Source organism: Notamacropus eugenii, chromosome X, assembly GCF_028372415.1.
Source record: "Notamacropus eugenii isolate mMacEug1 chromosome X, mMacEug1.pri_v2, whole genome shotgun sequence".
Taxonomy (NCBI): Eukaryota; Metazoa; Chordata; class Mammalia; order Diprotodontia; family Macropodidae; genus Notamacropus; species Notamacropus eugenii.
In genome coordinates, this window is record NC_092879.1 from 30,188,059 (window position 1) to 30,208,854 (window position 20,796).

A 20,796-nucleotide genomic window follows, 5' to 3' on the forward strand; every position below is an offset into this window, starting at 1 on the left:
ACTTTTATGACTTCCTTTGATGGTATGCATTGTTGTTCCTCACCTGAAAAGATGGCAGAAAATACCTGTTCACCAAGAAAGTAACCTTCTATAGTCTTATTTTTTCCCCTGTTTTGGGTATTTTCCCAGCCAACTACTTGACTTTTGAGTCCTTGGCAAGAGGAAGGTATACTCTGAGTACCTGTGAGTTCTCACCTCCTCCAAGGTGGCACAATCAAGGGAGAGGAGTTTACTCCTCTCCTGGACTACACTCTTGTCTGTGAGCAACCACAAGCACTCTTTTCTGTTCAGGATCTGTGAGTAGAATTCCCTCTCCAGAGCCTCCACTAGCTCCACTGCCAGCATTCCTCCTCACCCTAGGGGGGCCACTCATGGCTGAGATCTAGATCAGCTGCTCAATTCCCCCAGGGTCTTTAGGCAGAGGGCTCCAAAAATGGATGCTGCTGCTGCAGTTGTTGCTGCTGGTGGAGCCAGACCTTTCTCAACCAGGTGAGAGAGCTTTCTCACTGACCTTTGAAGCTGTCTTTGGTGTTTGTGGGTTGAGCAATCTGGGAACCCCAACTGTTGCTGGGGATTCCACCCCCTGAAGCCTTCTCCAGTCCTGTTCCTGCTGATCTGTATGGCCAAGGCTGTGCTGTGCTCTGTGGGCTGCACTCCATTCCATGCCCAGTGCAATAGACCTTTCCTGTTGGTCTTCCAGGGTGCCTTGGGCTGGAAATCTCTTTCACTCTCTCCTTTTATGTCTTCTGCTGCTCTAGAATTTGTTTAGAGTCATTTTTTACAGGTATTTTATGGGCTATTAGGGAGAGCTTCTACAGGTCTGTCCCACTTCGCCATCTTGGCTCCACCTCCCCCCAGAACACGTGAACATTGAAGATGATGGGGAAAGACTTCTTGCACAAGGTTGGATTTTTGCTGAAGATGTCAAAAAATCCAAGGTGGAGAAGATACAGAAAGAGAGCATTACAAGCATGGAGGTGAGTCAGGTAAAGTGCCCCAGAAGCAGAAACTGAGATTTCTATACAAGTATGATCAAGGAGACCATGTCACTGCAACATAAAAATCTTAAGAACTTCTACTCTGTGCTCTGCCCTGGTCAGATCACATCCAGAATAGTTCACTTCTTTCTGGGCACCCCAGTTTAAGGAGGACCTCCCAAGTATGTGGGAAACCATCCAATTTTGTGGTGTATATGTCAGATGGGGATGAGTTCAAAGAATTATGGATGCTTAGCTTGGGAAAAACGAGGTTCAGGAGGGTTATGATGAGTATTTGAAGGGTTGTCTTGGTGTGTGTGTGTGTGTGTGTGTGTGTGTGTGTGTGTGTGTGTGTGTGTAGAGGGAGGGGTTGGAAAGGGAGGATTAGAACGTTCTGTTTAGCCCTAGAGGGCAAAGACAGGAATAATGGGTAGAATATGCAATGAGGTCAATTGAGGTTTGATATATGGATGGGCAGCTAGGTGGTTCAGTGGCTAGCACACCAGGCCTGGAGTCAGGAAGACCTGAGTTCAAATCTGACCTCAGATGCTTTCTGGTTGTATGATTTCCCTCGGCGAGTCACTTCACCCTGTTTGCCTCAGCTTCCTCATCTGGAAAATGAGCCAGAGAAGAAAATGACAAACCAAGCCGGTATCTTTGCCAAGGAAACCTAGCTGGGGTCACAAAGAGTTGGACATGACTGAACAACACAAAAACATGAATGAATAGACTAAAACAACAATTATAGCTGTTCCAAAGTAGAATGGGCTGTCTTCATTGGATGTCTTCAAGCAGAGACTTTATGCTTTAGGAGGATGTCCGGGAAAGGGTAGGAAGATTCTTTTTGGACTCAGTGGCCACTCAAGTAGGTCCCTTCCAACTCAGCAATTCTGTAGTTCCGTGTAAGTAGAATACCACAGATGGCAGTTACTGCAGGGGGCAGTTAGCAGAGCAGAATGCAATGTCTTGATTTAGAACTTGGTCAGCAAACAGACTAATACTCCCTACCCTTGTGAAATAACATGGAATATTTAAGAAGCAGCAGCCCTTGTGTTCATAGATAGGCATTTCAACTGAAAGAGTCAATTGCCACGCATCTATCCCCAGCCCCCAACACTGAAGCTCACACACCGTAGTTGAATCATGGGCTTGGTTTTTCTCAAAGGCAGAGTCCATGCAAACTGTGAGTTACGGGCCCAGCTTCAAGGCATAAGGACTGGACCTGTGACATCATTCCTCCCAGGTAAGGAAAGTTCCTCTATTGGTGCAGATCTACATCTTCTCATCAGCTTTTAGTCTAAAGAGAGTTGCCTAGAGCCCAGAGAGATGAAGTTATTTGCTCTGGTTCAAACAGCCAAGATGTATCCCAGGTAGGACTGGAACCCAGGTCTTACTGGCACTCCTAACTTAAAGACAAAATTCAACCCCACAGTTATGGGGAAATGTGGTCACTTCCAATGATTTTCCACTCAGTATAAATCACCCATCTAGCTACTATCGAACCCTTTCTCACCAGTTATTTCTCTTGAACACTGTTTCTCTCTCACTTTTCCTCTGTCTTGAAAGGCAATTGGTGACAGTACCCACTTTTAGTCTTACTAGTGTACAAGAGTGCCTCTCCAGGGCAGATTTCCTGGGATTTGTCAACATATTTTATTTTCACTTTCACATGTACTAAAGCCACTCGTAGACTAAATTTGGTGAATTTTTTTTAACCCTCCCAGAAAGAACATCAACCTTACACAAAAGCTTCTTGACTACGCAGTGCAAAAAGTAAGTTACAGACAGATGTCAATTCGTAGCTGGGCATTCAATGTTCTCCTAGGTCAATTTCAGTTCAGTCATATTTCACACTTGGGTCTGCCAGACTGCTAGCCACACCCTGATTTTATCACATCTTCTGCCATCTTTGTACATCTGTGCAAGCCATCCCACATGTTTGCAAAGGTCTATCTCTTTGTGTCTCTTTAAGAACAGGACTATTTTACTTCTGTTTTCATATTCCCAGTGCCTAGCTCAGAGCTTAGTACATAGTAAGTACTTAATAAATGCTTATGGAGTGATCATTTGAAACGGAGAAAAGGCTCTTCAAGCCCCAGGGCCCACCATCTTTTTCAGTCTACCTTTTCTTTATTCCACATTCTCCTCACCCCAGCTAGAAGTGAGCTCTCCCGCCTGCAATTTCTCATCCCTTCAGGTCTGAGTTTTTGGACACACTGATTACAGTTTGAATGTATTTTTTTCTGTCACTATCTCATTCTCCCTGCCCCAGATTGTAAATTCATGGAAGACAGAGGCTCTCATTTAATCTATTTCCCTTCTACAACAGTGCTTTGTACAGTGAGCACTTAATATTTGTTGATTTGACTTGAATTACTGATTAATTCCAAATAACAGTTCACAATTTCATAGCTGCTTTACCTTTACAAATCATTTGCCCACATTTTCTCATTTGATCCTAGTTGACAGCCTGGTGTGGTAGGTGCATTTTTATCCCCATTTTATAGATGAGAAGTTGGAGGCTCAGAAAACTTAAGTCATATGCCCAGCATGAGTCACATGTCCAGTAAGTATCTGAAGTAGTGGTCCAATGCAGGGCTTCCAGACCAAGCCCAGCTGATATCTGGGGCAGAGGAGCAGTGTTAGTCCACCGGCCGCCTGATACCTTCAGAAGACTTCTCTTTCCCAAGTCTTGGGACCCCAGAGGTCAAGACCTCTGGGTTTTGAAATGAATTGACCTCTAGGTCAATTTCAGGAATAAGGCCAACAGAGAGAGTAGCCAAAGGGGCTGGGTTAAATTTTACCACGATGATGATGAACAAGATGGGCACACACATTCTTAGCGCACTCAGCAAAAAAAAAAAAGGTGGAACTGGTTTGTCAGAAACTGACATCTACAGACCTAGAGTCAGAAAAAGGAGATGGGATCCGAGAATTGGGAAAATTGCCCCAGGCGCCAACCCACGTAATCCTTGTTCCATCGACTGCCTTACTTTTCCCCGTAGTGTGGTGCGGTGGAAACAAGAGTAGATTTGGAGAGGGCCTGGGTTCAAATCCCAGCTCTTTTACTTATTACCTATGTGACGCTGGGCAGGTCCCTTCCCCTCTCTGGGCCTCAGTTTCCCCATCTGTAAAATGAGGGGGTTGCACTAGGCGACCTCCGAGGCCCCCTCCTGCTCTGAAGCTAGGATCACTATGATCCTGGGACTTCTGGGAGGAAGCGGGGGAAAGGACAGTGTGAGCCCTGAGTGAGTCCCACAGTGAGAGCTGGGGCCCCGAGCCCGGGTGGGAGGGGAAGCAGCGGCGGCGCGCTCCGCTCCCGGGAAGGAAGGGGGGGGGCCGGCGGGTTAGCGGGCGGGGGAGCGCGCGCGCGCGGTGCCTGGCGTGCGCGCCCCCCGGTGCCGGGGCTGCGCACGATGGGTAAGAAGCGGCGCGCGGGGGGAGGCTGTTCCAAGATGGCGGCGGGCTGCTGCGGGGTGAAGAAGCAGAAACTGTCCAGCTCGCCCCCGTCCGGCTCGGCGGCCGCCTCCTCGTCTCCTTCTTCGTCTTGCACGGCCGGCCCGCACCCCCCGTGCGGCGGTGGCGGCGGCGGCAGCAGCGAGGGCCAGGGCCGGGCCAGGGAGCTCGGGCTGGGGGGCGCAGGCGCCCGGCTCAACGGGCTCGCGAGCGGCGGCGGCGGCGGCGGCAGCGTGGGGGGGATTCCCTTGTCGGCGCCCTCGGGCTGCGGCGGGGGGAGCCTGCTCCCCGCCGCCGCCGCCCCCCCCGCGGCTGCCCCGCCGCCGCAGCCGCAGCCGCTGGCGGCCCCCGCGCCCGGCGGCGGCGCCCGGAAGATGGTCGTGTCGCCCGAGATGTGCTGCTTCTGCTTCGACGTGCTCTACTGTCACCTGAACGGCTACCAGCAGCCCCGGGCCCCCCGCTTCACCAACGAGCCCTAGTGAGTACGTGCCCCCGGGGCCCCCGCGCCGCCACCCCGGCCCGCTGGCGGGGAGCTGCCCCGCCGCTCTCCTCCCCTCCCCGCGCATCTCCCCTTCCCCCGACTTCCCCCACCTGCCCCCTCCCTACTTTGCCACCTGCCACCTCGCTGTACCCCACCGGGCGCCCGTGCCCTCCGCACATGGCGAGCGGCTCACCCATTCATTGGATGCGTTGGGGAAGCCGTCGCTGCTCCGGCCGCTTCGGCTCTGCCGCCGGGGGCATTAGGGCCCCCGGGCTGCCAACTTGGCCGAAAGCTTCCCACCTTTTCCCCCCGCGCTCCCCTGGGCTGCCCAGGGACTGATTGGTGAGCTACGCGTCTCCTGCTTGTGTCATTATTTCTTTCTCTACGTTACTCAGACCCTGCTCTCCTCTTGTATGTCAAGTGCATAGAATGAAGGAATCCACGTTTCTCTTAATTTCCCTGTCCGGTCGATCCTTCATTTCTAAAGTGAACGTTTCACTTAAAAAAAAAAAATGCTATGCTTCGTGACTTGAAAATTATCTCTACGTTCTCAGGCAGATCGCCTACAGTAAATGTATAGGGATTTTTAAAACTTTTGTGTGTGGCCGGCTTGTCTGTCTGTCTGTCTGTCTGTCTGTCTGTCTGTCTCTCTCTCTCTCTCTCTCTCTCTCTCTCTCTCTCATACTTATTTTACACTCATGGGACGTCTCCTTGTTATTAGTGTTTTCTACTAATTAATAAATTAATTTCTACTTTTGAAGGAGGGCATGGGACTATTCCTACTTTTCTTGGGGAGAGGGTTGATGGGAGATGTGGGACTGTATAAATTTCAAAAGACTTTTTGTTTCTGACTTTAGTGTTCGACAAATGTCAAGACCACAGAAGGGCAGACCAAGAAAAGGGATAGTTGATTTTTATATTTAGCATTCAGCTGCCAAGAAGAGGCTATATAGAACACCATTCAGTTGAAGTCATACCTTTCTCTGACTAAGCCAGGTGACCCCCTTCCTCCCCCCCTCCCTTTCCTTCCCCAATTAAAAAATATGTGAATTGGTGTTCTTTTAATACTGCCCTTTTCCATTTCAGGGCTTTGAGGGCTTAAGTAAATGATGGAAAACTTCTGCATAAATATGAACAAATGTTAAATTCATATGTAAAGTAGAAATCCCAATAAAGGTCATGGAAATTACCAACTTATTGTTTGTTTTATTTGGCTTTGATATTTAAAATGTGTGTTTCATTTTGCATGACTTTTCTGTGGTCTGTTTCCATTTGCTCTCAGACTTTTAGTCATCTTTGGGCATCAGTTCACATGCAACAGCATCCAAGCTGACACTTGAATAAACAGATTAAATATCATTTCTTTATAAATTTTAATGTATTTAATTCTAGAAATTTAAATCCCAAGTACAAAGCTTTTATTGAACCAATTTCATTTAAAATCTTTTAAAAGATCATTTTAAGGAAAATTCAGTAATGTAGCCGAGCTGAGTCACTTATTTGTAACTTTTCTATGGTCTTTGATGTCTGTGATATATTGGAGGCAGTTATGGTCCTGCAAGTCATGGGGCTGCAAAAATTAACTCTAGTTCCTGAGCTACCAGATGAATTTTGGCAAAATTGATTTAGCATTTAGGTGCCATTGCTCCAAAGCAGAGGACACACTTCCTGACTTTCCACACACACACACATACACGTGCGCGCACACACACACACACTGAATTTGCAAAACAGAATACAACTTGAATTTCAAAAGGAAAAATGAAATGGGACCACCTCATAAAAGAAATCCCTTTACCAATATCGTTTGACATTATTTACTAGGATCACACTTCCAGATTTTGCTTCTTTCCTTCTACCTCTCCACTTTCTGGGATTTCAGTATGAATGTAAGTGGAATTGAATGATGAACTAAAACGAGCCCAGCTTTTGTCCGCTGTGGATGTGTTCACATGGGCAGTTGTGCCTATTTTATAATCCTTGAATGCAACAATGTGGTATGATTCCATCTACTTTTGTACTTTGGGAAACATGGACTAAAAAATCTACTCTGAAGAAAGGGAGAATGAAAATTCACTTAAGCAGGAAAGAGACTACAATAGAAATTCAGTTTACTTAAGTTTTGAAGTGTTTTGTGGAGATTTCAGGAAGAGAAAAAGAAGTGTTGAATTATGGAAAATAACCTCGAATGTTTCACAGTAATCTAGAGTCCAGTTTGCACAATGTTGTATGTGCTTCCAGTCATCAATAGTCTTGTGTACTTAGGTACGTGACAGTATGTTGGGTGCTATAAAAAAACATAAGCCTTGTTCTCTAGGAGCTTATGTATTGTGGCCAGTGGCCAACCCCTCCCCCCACTCCTTCCCTCCCAAGGATGTATGTCAGTGGATGTGAGAAATTGATAAGACCCCTCCAGCCCACGCCTCCCCCTTAGAGTTAGAGGTCTGAATTAATCAAGTTCAAGCTGCGCCTCCAGCTTAGGGTGGGGTTTTTAGTTTCAAAGGAGCCACTCATTTCAGGTCTTGGTGGTTATTTCTGTCTAGTAGTACAGACAAGAACCTTTGGTGCTGATGTATATTACTGCTTGTCTGTACAAGTGAGGTAGCGCCATTGTCATTACCAAGTATGACGACAGCAGCTAAGTAGGTCTGTAGCCCACAAAACTTGTCCGAGGGGTGTCAGTCAACACATGCTACTCTTTTAATATGCAAAATTGGTGCTTGTATTGGAGACTGGGGAATTTTATTTTTTTGGCTAGTGCTGATGGTTGAGCTACAGACCCTCACTTGGTCCCCTTTAGATAAACTATGCATTTGCTGGGATGGTTTGAATCTACACACACATGAAAGGACATACCAATCCATCTCTTAATTGTCCAGGACAGCAAGAACACCTGGTAACTCTAGAGCAATATCCTACAATAAGGGCTTTGTTTTTAAATAATGTTGAACTTTTAGGATTGTTTTTCAAGATCTAGTAACCCTCTCTAAAGTGTGTTACCTCCAACTGCTTACCCACTCTCCCCGTTAGTCAGTGGATGTATTTGAATAATTAAGCCAACACTCATAGAATTCTTCCATATTTTGGAGCAAGTAATGTATAAAAAATTGGCATTGTGGCAGATTGCATACAGTGACTGAGAAACAATTTGATCAAATGGTGAACTTCATGGTTTAAGAAGACTGAAGCCCTAATGTCCCAGTAGGCATACCACAAAGTATGCATGTAAAGTTTAAGGAAACTGGAGGATTGGGATGGACAGCTTGCTATGAGCTCACTTTTCATCTTATAGACCCGTGGAAGGTTAGATCTGGAAGGGACCGTTATTATTTTTTTTGAAAAACTGAGTCTGTCTAGTTTGACCTCTTTGCTTTACAGATGAGGAAACTGAGCCTCTGAGGAGAGAAACTTATTTAAGGTCATGTCATTAGTTTGTGGCAGAACTGGACTTGGAGACTAATTCTTTCTACTCCTAGTCCATCACTTCTTACTCCTACTACAGGGTGTCTCCAAAGTCTTAGTGAAGCTTTACACTTTCATAGCTTAAAACTGCACTGAGACTTTGTAGACACTTTGTATGGAATAATCATCATAATAGCTAACATTTATATAGTGCTTTCAGGTTTGGAAGTTAAGCATATATTTGAACTGATTACCAGGGAGATCATTAGATTATTAACTGGAAAAGGATCTTAGATATCTAGCCCAATTCCTTTATTTTACAGAAGAGGCCATGGTGCCAGAAAAGTTGTGATTAGCCATTGTGACCTTAGGCAAGTATCAGTCAGATTTCTAACTTGGGTCCCCTGACTCTATATCCAGTGCTTTCTCCATTACACCAGAGTTAGTGAAGCATATGTTATTTACGTGCTTGGAATCTGTATTCCTTGATCAGCTTTGGCAGTCTTGCCATCTTTTTGAATGTCATGATCTCACTTGGGAAATGTGCAAATATTCCTACAGTGTCTAATTTAGTCATTAGACTTCACCAGGCAGATGGTAACACCAGGCAATAGTGAAGAACTCAAATGAACAGCAGTGTAAAGTCTTAACTGGACCACAGATGAACTCTGCCCATCCAGTGGATGTTCAGAATATGCAGTTTTTGAGTTAGGTGCATTGGACTTCTTACACATGATTAATATTGTAATTCTAGTACTGGCACAGAAGTTCTCCAGGTTAGTACTGGCACTTACCAAGAAAATGGACCCTATCCATAATGCCTACGAAGTATTAAAATCTCAAGACTAGTGTTAGCACAGTACGAAAAGCAGTGCAAGAGATTTTGGTGGGAGGAAAAGAACAGGTATTTTCATGCACGTGGAGGTCTTCGTCAGCCATTGTGTTCTGAAATTAGCCGCTTTAGAAAGGAAAATGGATTTATTCAGCATCTACTATGTGCCAGGCTGACACTGTTCCAAGTGTGTTTTAAGTACTGTCTCATTTGATCCTCAAAACAGCCCCAAGAGGTAGGTGCTGCTATTTTCCCCCATTTTACAGTTGATGAAATTGAGGCAGGCAGAGATTAAGTGACTTGCCCAAGGTTACTCATCCACTAAGTAGCCGGATCTGGATTTGAACTCAGGTCTTCCTGACCCCAGGTCCAGCACTCTATTCACTGTACCAACTAGGCTGCCCAAGATGACTAGCAAGCTGGTCTCAAAGTCAGGAAGTTCAAATTCTGTCTCTGACCTATATTGACCAGATGACTCTGGGCAAGTCACTTAATAGCCCAGGGCTTCAGTTCTTCTATAAGATGAGGAAGGGTTAGACTCATAATAGCTTTCTCTCTCTCTCTCTCTCTCTGTATGTATGCATGTATGGATATGTATATATGTATGTATATATAGATATACATATATATATATCACTTTAAGGTTTGTAAAATGTTTTACGAATGTTATCTCATTTTAGCCTCATAATACCTTGGAAGGTAGTTACTTATTAAATTAAAATGGGTAGTAATTATCCCCATTTTACAGATGAGGAAACTGAGGTTGAGAGAGATCAAGTGATTTGACCAGGGTCCCACAGGCTGGATTTGAACTTCGGTCTTTCTGACTCCCAGTTTAGCACTCTATCCATTCTATCACAGGATCAGCATTGACTGTAGTGGTCTGGGGTGTATGGACATTTCCTGTTGCTCTGTCTGTCCCTTTTTTGTTCAGCTGACGCTCTCAGGGAGGTGCCCAAGAGGAGAGGCTTGTGTTTTCCCCTTCAGGGTGTTCAGAAAGCCTGTGACCTGCCTGACATTGTACTAAATAAAGACCAGGCCACAGTGGCACTGTCATGAGTAGTCTAACTCTATAGCTAGGGCTGACCAGTAGGACTTAAAGTTAGCAAACTATACTGATGTAATTAAATGGACCTTGCTCTTGCTTCCACTTTAACATATCGCAATAGTCTTCACCTCACAAGAACTAGAGTATACAGATTCAGCTCTTAGTGAATCTACAATAAAGGAGTCATCTCTTAGTGTTTGTTTTGTAGTTTCAGCACTTGGGGAATTAGTTATTCTGAAGGGTGACTGCTGCTGCAAGTTTGGTGTGGTGCCAATATCTACTGCTTACCGATGATAGAAAATCATGTTTGTAGGTTAATTGGGGGTTGCTGTTCCTGAGTTCCAAAGTAATGGCTTTCTTTTCTGAGTATCCAATTATGGCACCATAAATTTCTAAATTAAAGCTTTATATAAAAATCTACCAACTATGCACCTAATTTAAAGGTAGTTCTTTATATCAACTTAGTAAAACAAAAATCATTAAATCCCTAACTAAGGAAGAATGTAGGAGAATGGCACAGGGAAGGCTCAGGCCAGAGATAATCGGAAAAGAAGGGACACAACAATAGAGTTATTGCTTGAGGTTGATAGTGTGGAGTTAACTCATAGTAGCAGAATTTTACTCAGTTTCATATTTTTTCTTCTCTCTCTTCTGTTGAGAGAAGAATCTTTAGGCCGGAAAAGGCAGACTAGAACTATTAAGAGGGGGTCAAAAGCCAGGGTAGGTTAGGATAGAGCAAGAAAACACCCAGCTGCTCCAAATGAGTTCAAGGCTCTGGCACAGATTACATATTTAAAAGCTAACAGAAGAATCTGTACATGCAAGTGTGGGGCCGCTGTTGGTAATCTTTGAGGCATTGTAGAGAATGAGAGAGCTGGAGGTAGATAAATAGCCCCTTTTCCCAAAAGGCACAAATGTTTGGATTCCATAAACTATAGATTGGTGAACTTGAAGTTGATCCCTGATAAGATTCTAGGGGTTTTTCATAAACAGGCAGTTTGTAATCCTTTAGACAGGGAAGCCAGTATAGGTTCACGAAAAATCTTTTTTCCACATCGTTGCCAGCTTCACCTTCCTAACGCACAATTCTTCTCATACATTTAAGACCCAGCTCAAATATCATGTCATTCACAAAGCCTTCCCTTGTTACCCCTCCATGAAGATATAATCTCACCGTGGCTTGGTGTAAAGTAGCACTTTATAACTGCATTCTGCCTTATTTCCTTCACAAGCGCCTTGAAGACAGCAATTGCATCTTCTCATTTGGGACATTAAGCACCTAACATTTTTTTGTCCACAGCAGTTTCTTCTGAAGTATTTGTTGAACTTCGATTTGTTCAATTTTGAATTTAATACCCTTGTGGCTGAGGGCAAAGGGCAATGGAGAGGTGCAATGGTGGGTATGAGTAGGTGTGTGGTCTGAGTGTGAGCTGATAGCCAGTAACCTTCATATTCTACCAAGTAGGAAGCTAGAGGAAGACCCCTGGTGCTTGGGAGGATGTAGACCAGTCAGTTGGAAAAGACTCAGAATGTGACTGCATAGATGAGACTGACCACTGATTCACTGAGACATCGAACTTGGTGGGCAAAGTGGGAAAAGGTCAGCAGGATGGCAGCCTCCTTAAAGAGGATTCCTAACTGGGTGAACCATCATGCTCAGAATATTGATTAATAGATTAGTGTCTGTCTGGAAGTCTTGGATGGGTGGGTGAGGGTAGAAGGGAGGAGGGGCAGGATCACAGGGCTTTGTTTTCAACCTTATCTGTTCAACTTTTTTTAAAGACTTGAATAAAAACATGGATGGCTTGCTGATCACATTTGCAAGTGGCTGTGAACTAGGAAGGGTTAGCTAATTTATTGGATAATGCTATCAGGAACCAAAAAGATAACCTTCTTTCAGCACACTGTGAGTGTGATAAGTATAAATGGTCATCTGTTCAATTTGGCAGGTATGAAATTACAGTTGGGGGGTAGGTGGGGTGGGGAGGAGGGGGGCGAGGATCATAAAGAGATAATAGTTCTTATGAAAAAAGCCTAAAGTTTTAGTTCATATGATATAAGCTTAGTATAATGTTAATTTTATAGCACTTTATAGTTTTCAAAAGCCTACTGGTGATGTAGTAGCTAGAGTGCCAGATCTGGAGTCAGGAAGAGCCAAGTTCAAATACGACCACTCACACAAGCTGTGTGATTCTGGGCAAGTTATTTAACTTCTGTTTGCCTCAGTTTCCTCAACTTTTAAATGGGGATAATAAGAGCACCCACCTTCCAGGGTTGTTGTGAGAATCAAGTGAGATAGTATTTGTAAAAGCACATAGTAGGTGGTATATCAGTGTCTATTCCCTTTTCCTTCCCTTTCCTCACAACTCTAAGGTAGCTTCGTGGAATAGTGGATTGAATGCTGGATTTGGTCAGAAAGACCTATGTTCAAATTCCAGCTCTGACACTCATTAGCTGTTTTAATATAAGCAACTCACTAATCTCTAGGAACCTAGTTTTGTTATCTAAAAATGGGGATAATAAAAGTTCTACTACCCTCTCAGGATTATTAAGAGGCATAAAATAAATAGTAAATAAATGTGAATTATTCCCATTTCATAGATGAAAAAACAGACTCAGAGGTGAAGTGACTTGTCTAGAATACCATAACTAGTGTGGATCTGGGGTTTCAGCCTGATCTTCAGACTTTTACAAGGTTGCATGGCATAGTGGATTAGAGGTGCCGGCCAGGAAGCCCTGAGTTCCAGGCTTGCCTCTGACCCACCCTGACTGTGTGACTGAAGGCAGTCACTTCATTCGCCTCTTTGTGCTCTACTCTCCAAGGTTATCAGTTACAAAGAAACTGCCAACCTGCATTGGTAGAGGGAGTGTCCTCATCTGGGAGTTCCTGATACCAGTGAAACCTTCAGTTTAGTCCTTAGCTCTTCCTTATTCTTCAAGTTCAGTGTTCTTTCCAATCAATAAGCATTTTTAATCACCTGCCAGGCATTGCCTCAAGTGCTGGGGTTACAAATGAACGCCACATCACAGTTGCCTCACCAAAACCATTGTTTTGCTAGGAAACCCTATAGCCCTCAAAGCAAATACAATTTGTTGACTGTTTTAATTGAAGTCTAGTGTCTGGGTTGTAAGAATTGATAGTGTTGCTGTGGTCTTCACTGATTGGACCATACCTAGAACATCATATTGAGTTCTGGACACTGCTTTTTAATAGGGACTTGACAGGAGGCCAGAGGATGGTGATGGAGACATCAAACTGAATCAGAGACAGCAGCTCAAAGGCAAGTGGGTGAAGATTCAATTTTGGTCCAGGATTTCTCACTTCACATATTTGGAGTTTAGTCATGTGGAATGGGGGTTAAACTTATTTTGCAGAACTCAAGTGAGTAGAAGACCAGTAGAAGTTAGTGAGGGACATATTTGAGTTCAGTATATGGAAGAATTTCCTTATGACCAGAGCTATCTGAAAATGAAATAGACTGGTTTGGGAGGCAGCCAGTTCCTTGGGACCAGAGTTCAACTGAGACTGGGGGATGGTTTATCTAACATCAGATAGAGGGAATTCATTCATCCGATTGGGGACTTGGTCTAAAAAGCATCGCTTCTAACTCCTTGACTTTGTAGCTTTCCTCACCATCTGTAACCATTTCTTTAGGATGGCACCCTTCACACAGTCAGCTTTTCCTCAACTCCTGGGCTTTACTGCTTTGTATAGTGAGAGGCCTTTTTCTGACTGCTCTGTGGTGGTTCAGAGAGATGCAGTCCTCTTGTTTGAATCACATCTTCAAAGTCTCAGATTGCTTTTAAGGTAATTCCCCAGCCTTTTTGCTTTTGTACTTTGCTTTTTTTACTTCCTAGTAATCTTTTGAGCTTCACAAGGCCAGTAGACACAGCCTATTGGAAACGCCACTCAGAAATTATTCTTGTGATGATAGATGACTTGTGCATATATCTCCAAGATGGCCGCAAGTATGTTTCAGTGGACACGTAAGCCAAAAGGGTAAAATACATACATCTTGAGCTTGACCAAATTTACACCTGGCACAATCTGTGAATCCTTTATTTTAATTATTTTTTATTTTAATAATTATTTTATTTGTTTTCAGTTTTCTACTATCACTTCCATATATCTTAGATTTTTTTCTCCCTCCCTCCCCCCTTCCTCACCAAGACAGCATGCAGTTTTATAGAGGTTCTACACATGCATTCTTATTAAATACATTTTCACTTTAATTATGTTGCATAGAAGAATTAAAATGAATGGGAGAAACCATAAAACAAAACAAAACATAAAACAAGAGAAAATGGTCTGCTTCCTTCTGTGATCCAATTCCATAGTTCTTTCTCTGGATGTGGAAGGCATTTTGCATCAAGAGTCAACTTTGGAACTTTGGCCATAGTTCCAAATTGCTCTCCAGTATGCTTGGATCAGCTCACAGCTCCACCAACAATGAATTAGTGTTCCAACTCTCCCACATCCTCTCCAACATTTATCATCTTCCTATTTTGTCATGTTTGCTAATCTGATAGGTGTGATGTGGTATCTCTGTAATCAATAGTGATTTAGAGCATTTTTTCATATGACTATAAATAGTTTTAATTTCTTCCTCTGAAAACTGCTTGTTCATATTCTTTGATCATTTATCAATTGGGGAGTGACTTGTGTTCTTGTAAATTTGACTCAGTTCTCTGTATATTTTAGAAATGAGATCTTTAACAGTGTGTGAATCCTTGAATCCTTTAGGGAGCCTGGTGAGCAGAACAGTCTCATTCTTCCATATGGCAACTTTACAGGGTATTTGTTATCTCACATTTGCCCAGTGGAGCAGTTAATAAATTAATTAATAATCAAACTATTGAATCTATCAATTAGTCATTAAACAAATTAATAATAAAATAAATTAATGAATCATTGATTAGAAGAGTCAAATCATACTGTATCTATAAGGAACTATAAGGCTGTAAGGAACCTTAGAGGCCATCCAGCCATTGCTTAAGGGCCTCTTCATTAGAAATCTTTGAGCAAAAATTGGATGACAACTTTGTCTACCTGTTACGATATGGGCTGGATCAAGTGGCCTGCAAAGGCCCTTCTGACTTTTGATTCTGTAATTTTGTCTGTTCCTTCCATTTTACTGATAAAGAAATGGAAAATCGGAGATGAGGAAGAGACTTAGCCAAGGTCACATACCTAATAAGTGCCAGAGGTTTGGTGAGAAGCCAGGTTTTGTAGTTTCACAGATTCAGAACTAGAAGGAATCTTAGAGGTCATATAGGCCCTCATTTTTGAGGTGAGAAAGCTGAGGCCAAAGAATTTAGGTGACATGTCTAAAGTCACTTAAAAAGTGGCAGAGCTGGGACTTGCCCTCAACTTCTCTGGCTCTAAGCCTCTTTTTCTTTCTCACTGGACTATGATGCTTGAGGCATCATAGTCTTGACCCAGTGGGTCTTCTTTCCTCCCTCATCTTTCACATTGGTTTGTGGTTTAATCTACCATTTTGATGAGAATATAGACTGCTCCTCGAAAGGGAGATTTTTGAAATGAAAAAAGGTATATTGATATGCAGTTAAAAGTAAGTGCACAAAACTCCCATGGTTAAAAATACAGGCTGTGGAAGGTGTTTTTTTTTTTATATTGCTTTAAAATCAAAATGTTTTACTGGTTTTCCTCCCCATTGTCCTCTTCTGTCACTTTGTTGAAGTTCTTTTCTTGCTAGTTTTCCCACAAGATGCCATCTTCCCTGCCATCCATTGTACTTGAAAGGCAAAATTTTTGGAAGCCATAAATGGTTACATTCAGGATATATTTCCCATGTAGGAAAAAAAAAAAACCTCTCCAAAAATCCTACCTTTAATGCCTTATTGTGGTGTGGGGTTTGTGGGTATGGGCTATCCAGGCTATCCCAGGCTAGCCTGGGATTTTAAAGTTGATGCCAAGAGAGCACTCAGTGTGACCTTGAGATTTTAGAAGTGATGCCAGGGGAGTGAGCGCTCCAACAAGGTCTTCTGAGTGGGGTCCTGCCAGCAGTCTGTCTGTTTCCTGAGAACCAGCCTTTTGCTAAACTGGGGGTGACTGATTGTTAACTGGTTGACTCCAGTGACTTAGCGCCTTCCCCTCCGAAGGTTACCTTCCATCTGCTCTCTATATACCTCTTTACCCACATGTTGTCTCCCTGCCTAAGTATGAGCTCCCAGAGGACAGGGGTTCTTTTGGCCCTTCTTAGTATCCCCAGCTCTTAGGAAGACTTCATAAATTTTTGTTGATTTTTTTTTTTCGTAATTGTTTGGCAATTTCCTTTGGCAATTGTGACCTGGGAAGTATTTAAAAAAAAATTAGCCCCAACTGGGTGAGCCCCTTTCCCCTTCTTCAGTGATCATGTCAGAGAAATGATCAGGGGATGAAATCTTTTAAGACCATCTATAAATCTTAATTCTTGCTACTCTAAATAGCACCAATTAATTGGTCAGTAGACATGTATTAAGTGCTTACTATGTGCTAGGAACTGTGCTAAGTGATATGGCTACAAAGAGAAAAAGTAAAAAGAGTGCTTGCCTTTAAGGGGCTGGTATTTTAATGGGGAAAAATAGCTACATAAGTTAGTTTATACAAGAAATAGGCAGAGTAGATGGAAGGTAGTTTTCTACAAAGTCCGCATATCCATACTCTGTGACTTAAATGCAAAGGTAGGATGAAGAAAGTGTAACATATGGTTTGAAATGAAGAAATGGAAGATGCTAGAAACTATACCTTTGTACCATAAGTTCTCAGATTTAGAACTAGATGGATCAAAGATGTCACCTTAATCTGACCTCATTTTCCAGATGAGGAGAATGAGACTCAGACAGGTTCCATGAATTTCTTCAAGTCACACAGGGAGGAGGTTTCAAGGTTGGGATTTGAACTCAGATCCTCTCCAAATTCAGCATATTTTCCTTCTTCAAGAAGAATTGTGACCCTTTGGATCTTGAAAGTGTTCATTATTTACAGAAAATGAAATTTGGCATATCTTAGCCAAGAAAAGACCAGTTACCAAGATGTGAGTCATTTCCGAATAAGCTATCTATGCAGTCAGATCATCAGAAACTAGGAGCCTAGAGAATTTGCTCACCAAGTCAGTTTTCCAACAAAGCTAAGAAAAGGCATGGCTATCTGAATGTTTGGTACTTCCATAGATTCAGGATGATGTCACTGTGGCTACTTCCTCCAATGATGCCTGTCACAACCTATCTGTGTCTTCTCCTGTGTTCTTGTCCAGGTCCTTGAATAATCTTCCACACGGGGAGTGGGGGGGGGGGGGTGTGTGTGTCCACCCAATAAGTTGGGGAGCCTTCCTTTCCTTTGAAATTGTACAAATACCAGGGGAGCACATAAGTTATCCATTGCTGTTGTCATGTGCTGAACCCATCTTTTTTTCCCCGGTTCAGTAACTCTCTGAATATATTCTTGGGTTTTGCATTTCGTTGTTGCTAATGTGTTACAGCATACTTATGCCCACTTTGTAATTCTCCATTGTTGGTTTTTTTTTTTTTGGATGACCCTCAACTTTAATTCTTTGGAGACCAGGCTGGTCAATGATTTGCAGCCATATGACATCTCAAGGGAGGAATATTGTTCTTTAAAAAAAATGGACTTTTGCTTCAAGGAGAAGCTTGGAGTCATTAAAAATACTGTATAATTTCTCAAAGGCAATGTAGTCCTTTCTCTTTCTCTGTTCAGCTCTAGACCCAGCTCCCTGCAGTCCACTTATCTTACTTTTTGAAATTCATCCTGTAGATCTTTAGTTTCTTCTTAGACTAATTTCCTTAGTAGAACTGTAGACCATGGGTTCTTGCTGACCCTTTCTCTAAACTCTTTGAAGTCTGCTCTCTACCAATCTAGGTAGGAAATACTTATTGAATGAAATGCAATTGAATGGCATGTTATACTGTGTTTAACTTTCCCTTTGATTCACTAACTCTAAAATTAATGGTTCCTTCTTGACTGGAATTGGGTCCAGACTAGAGATGCCCCCATTTCTTCATTTAGCTTTTGAAGAATGAATTTCTCATGAAATCAGAGTGAGAGTTTATTGGCTTATCGGCTTTTGGCAGAGATCACTATTTGATTTCTGGGGTAGCTGACCTTCTCCATCCCTCCTGTATTATATGATGCTGCCATATTTGTGATCTCTTTCTTCCTTTTGATCTTGCTTTTGTGTCTTCTGCCACTGAACCACAATGAAATGTTTGCCAACATGTTTCCCAACTCTGGTTCCTTATTTTCTCACATAAGTTTACCTCCTTTTGAACCCAGTCAGTAATTTAGTCATCATCCCTTCCCTTTCTTGACACCTCATTAGATAAGAGAATCCAAGTTGGAAGAGATCTCAGAGTCATCTACCAGTCTCATTTGTGCATAAACAAGGATCTCATCTACCATAAAACCAACAAGTGGTATTCGAATCTTTGCTTGAAGACTTCCAGCGTGTAGAACTCACTGCCAGCTCATGTTAATTCTGCCTCCACAACATCCCTAGTATGTTTCCATCTTTCTGCTCACACAGTCTTTACCCTCTCATCACTTCTTTCCTGGACTATTGCAATAGCCTCTTAATTGGTTTCCCTGCCTCTTGTCTTTCCCCTCTCCAGTCTGTCTTCAACACAGATGCCAAATTGATTTTCCTAAAACACGGAGCTGACTGTGTCACTCCCTGCTCAGAGATCTAAAATGGATTCCCATTGTCTCTAAGATAAAATACAAAATCCTCAGCGCCTAGCCTTTAAAGCCCTCTACAATCTGCCTCCCACCTGTCTTTTCTATCTTATTTCCTATTATTCCCCTTTACACACTGTTTTGACAAAACTAGCTTGCTAAGCTTTTCCCCGTACACATCAGGCCAACTTTTGTCTGTGTTCCCCACCTCTGGAATGCGCTGTTTCCACCGTTCTGCCTTCTGTATATGTTGTATCTTCCCAGAAGGATGGCACCTTTTTGAGAATGACATATTTCTTTTTAGACACAATACCATGTACCTACTTGAGTACTTAAATGCTTCCTGAATTGCCTCTGGAGATAGCTGTTTCTGCCTTTAAACAGTTCTGATCTTTTGGAAGTCATTCCTTAGATCATACCTAAATTGACCCCAATGATTCTAATTCTGACTGCTAGGGTCATGAAGAATAAATGTAATGTAATTTATCTTCCTTATGAGAGCTTTTCAAATACTGGAAGAGTTCTCTCATCATATCCCCTTTGAGTCTTCTCCTCTCCAGGCAAAATAAATATGTCCAGTTTCTTCAACTTATCCTCATATGACCTGATTTTGAGACCTTCACGGCCTTGATTTTTTCTCCCTTATGCAGCATCCATCTAGTTTATCAATGCCCCTTCCAAAATGTGATTCTCACAGCTATACACAGTGCTGTAGATATCCGACCAGGGCAGAAAACAACAGGAATATTGCCTTCCTAGTCCTTGACAACATACCTATTAATGCACTATTAGTTTTGGTTGGCATATCACAACAAATGAATTTTATTGAGTTTGTAGTCCAATAAAACCCCCAGATCTCTTTTAAGTGAACTGTTATCTAGCCATTACCATCCCCTAACCCCATGCTGTCTTTGTGAAGTTGATTATTTTTTAGTCTGGATGTGAAATTTGCATTTATCCTTCTTTAATTTGATTAGACTTGGCCCAGTGATCTAGAGATTTTGGGATTTTGACTCTGTTATACAACATGTTACACATCCCTCCAGCTCTGTGTCAACTGTAGGTTTGTTAAGCGTCCTTTATCTAAATCAATATGGAAATGACAACACAGGGCAAAGCACAGATCCCTGGGACATTTCACTTGATACCTTTTTTCTGAGATGTCATTGAACCAAAGATGACTGTTTTTTAAGTCCAGCCATTCAGTCGGTTCTGAACCCACATATCCTCTAGCCCATGTTCCATCCCCCTTGTCCATGAGAATAACATGAGACATTGTTCAGTGTTTTGTTAAAATCTTGGTAAATTGTACCTGTGGCATTCACTCCATAGGCCAGTGTAATAACCCTGTCAAAAAATGGAATCAGGAATTAGGAATTAAAAATGGAATTAGACTTTTGTGACTTGTTCTTGACAAAGCCATACTGGTTCCTTGTGATCACTGCTTCCATTTCCAGATATTTACTGTGTCTTTACTGAATTTTACTGAAGATCAAAGTCAAACTCATTGGCTTATAGTTGAAGATTCCATTCTTTGCTTTTTTCTTGTTTTTGAAACTTGGGATAATACTTGACTTTCTTTAATCCTGCAGTATCTCTCCCCTTCTCCATGATTTTGTAAAGATAGCCCTTCTGTTACCACCTTTGCCTGTTTATTTGCTACCCCGGGATGAAGCCTGGTAACTTGACAAAATCAAGGGCAGCTAGGTACTGTCTTATCTCTTTACTTTTCTTGGGTATCAAGCTCCTATTTGCTATTACTGTCTTATTGCTTCCAGTCTAGAGATCACTTTCCTTGGAAAAAAAAAGCCAGAAGCACAGGAAATGTTGAGAAGCTCAGTCTTCTTTGCTTTATTCCTTGTCCCACCTACCCCGAACAACAGGCTGATCTCATCTTGGATCCTCCTC

The 20,796-nt window shown here is 42.6% G+C and overlaps 1 protein-coding gene across 1 annotated transcript in view; it reads left to right on the top strand.

Moving 5' to 3' along the window:
- The first annotated feature begins 4,383 nt into the window (after positions 1-4,383).
- AMMECR1 (AMMECR nuclear protein 1) overlaps positions 4,384-20,796 on the top strand; it is a 151,077-nt gene continuing 134,664 nt past the window's right edge. Inside the window, exon 1 of the mRNA XM_072626426.1 lies at positions 4,384-4,911. Within this exon, the coding sequence (XP_072482527.1) occupies positions 4,394-4,911 (518 nt within the window). The 5' untranslated portion in view covers positions 4,384-4,393. The remainder of the gene's footprint in view (positions 4,912-20,796) is intronic.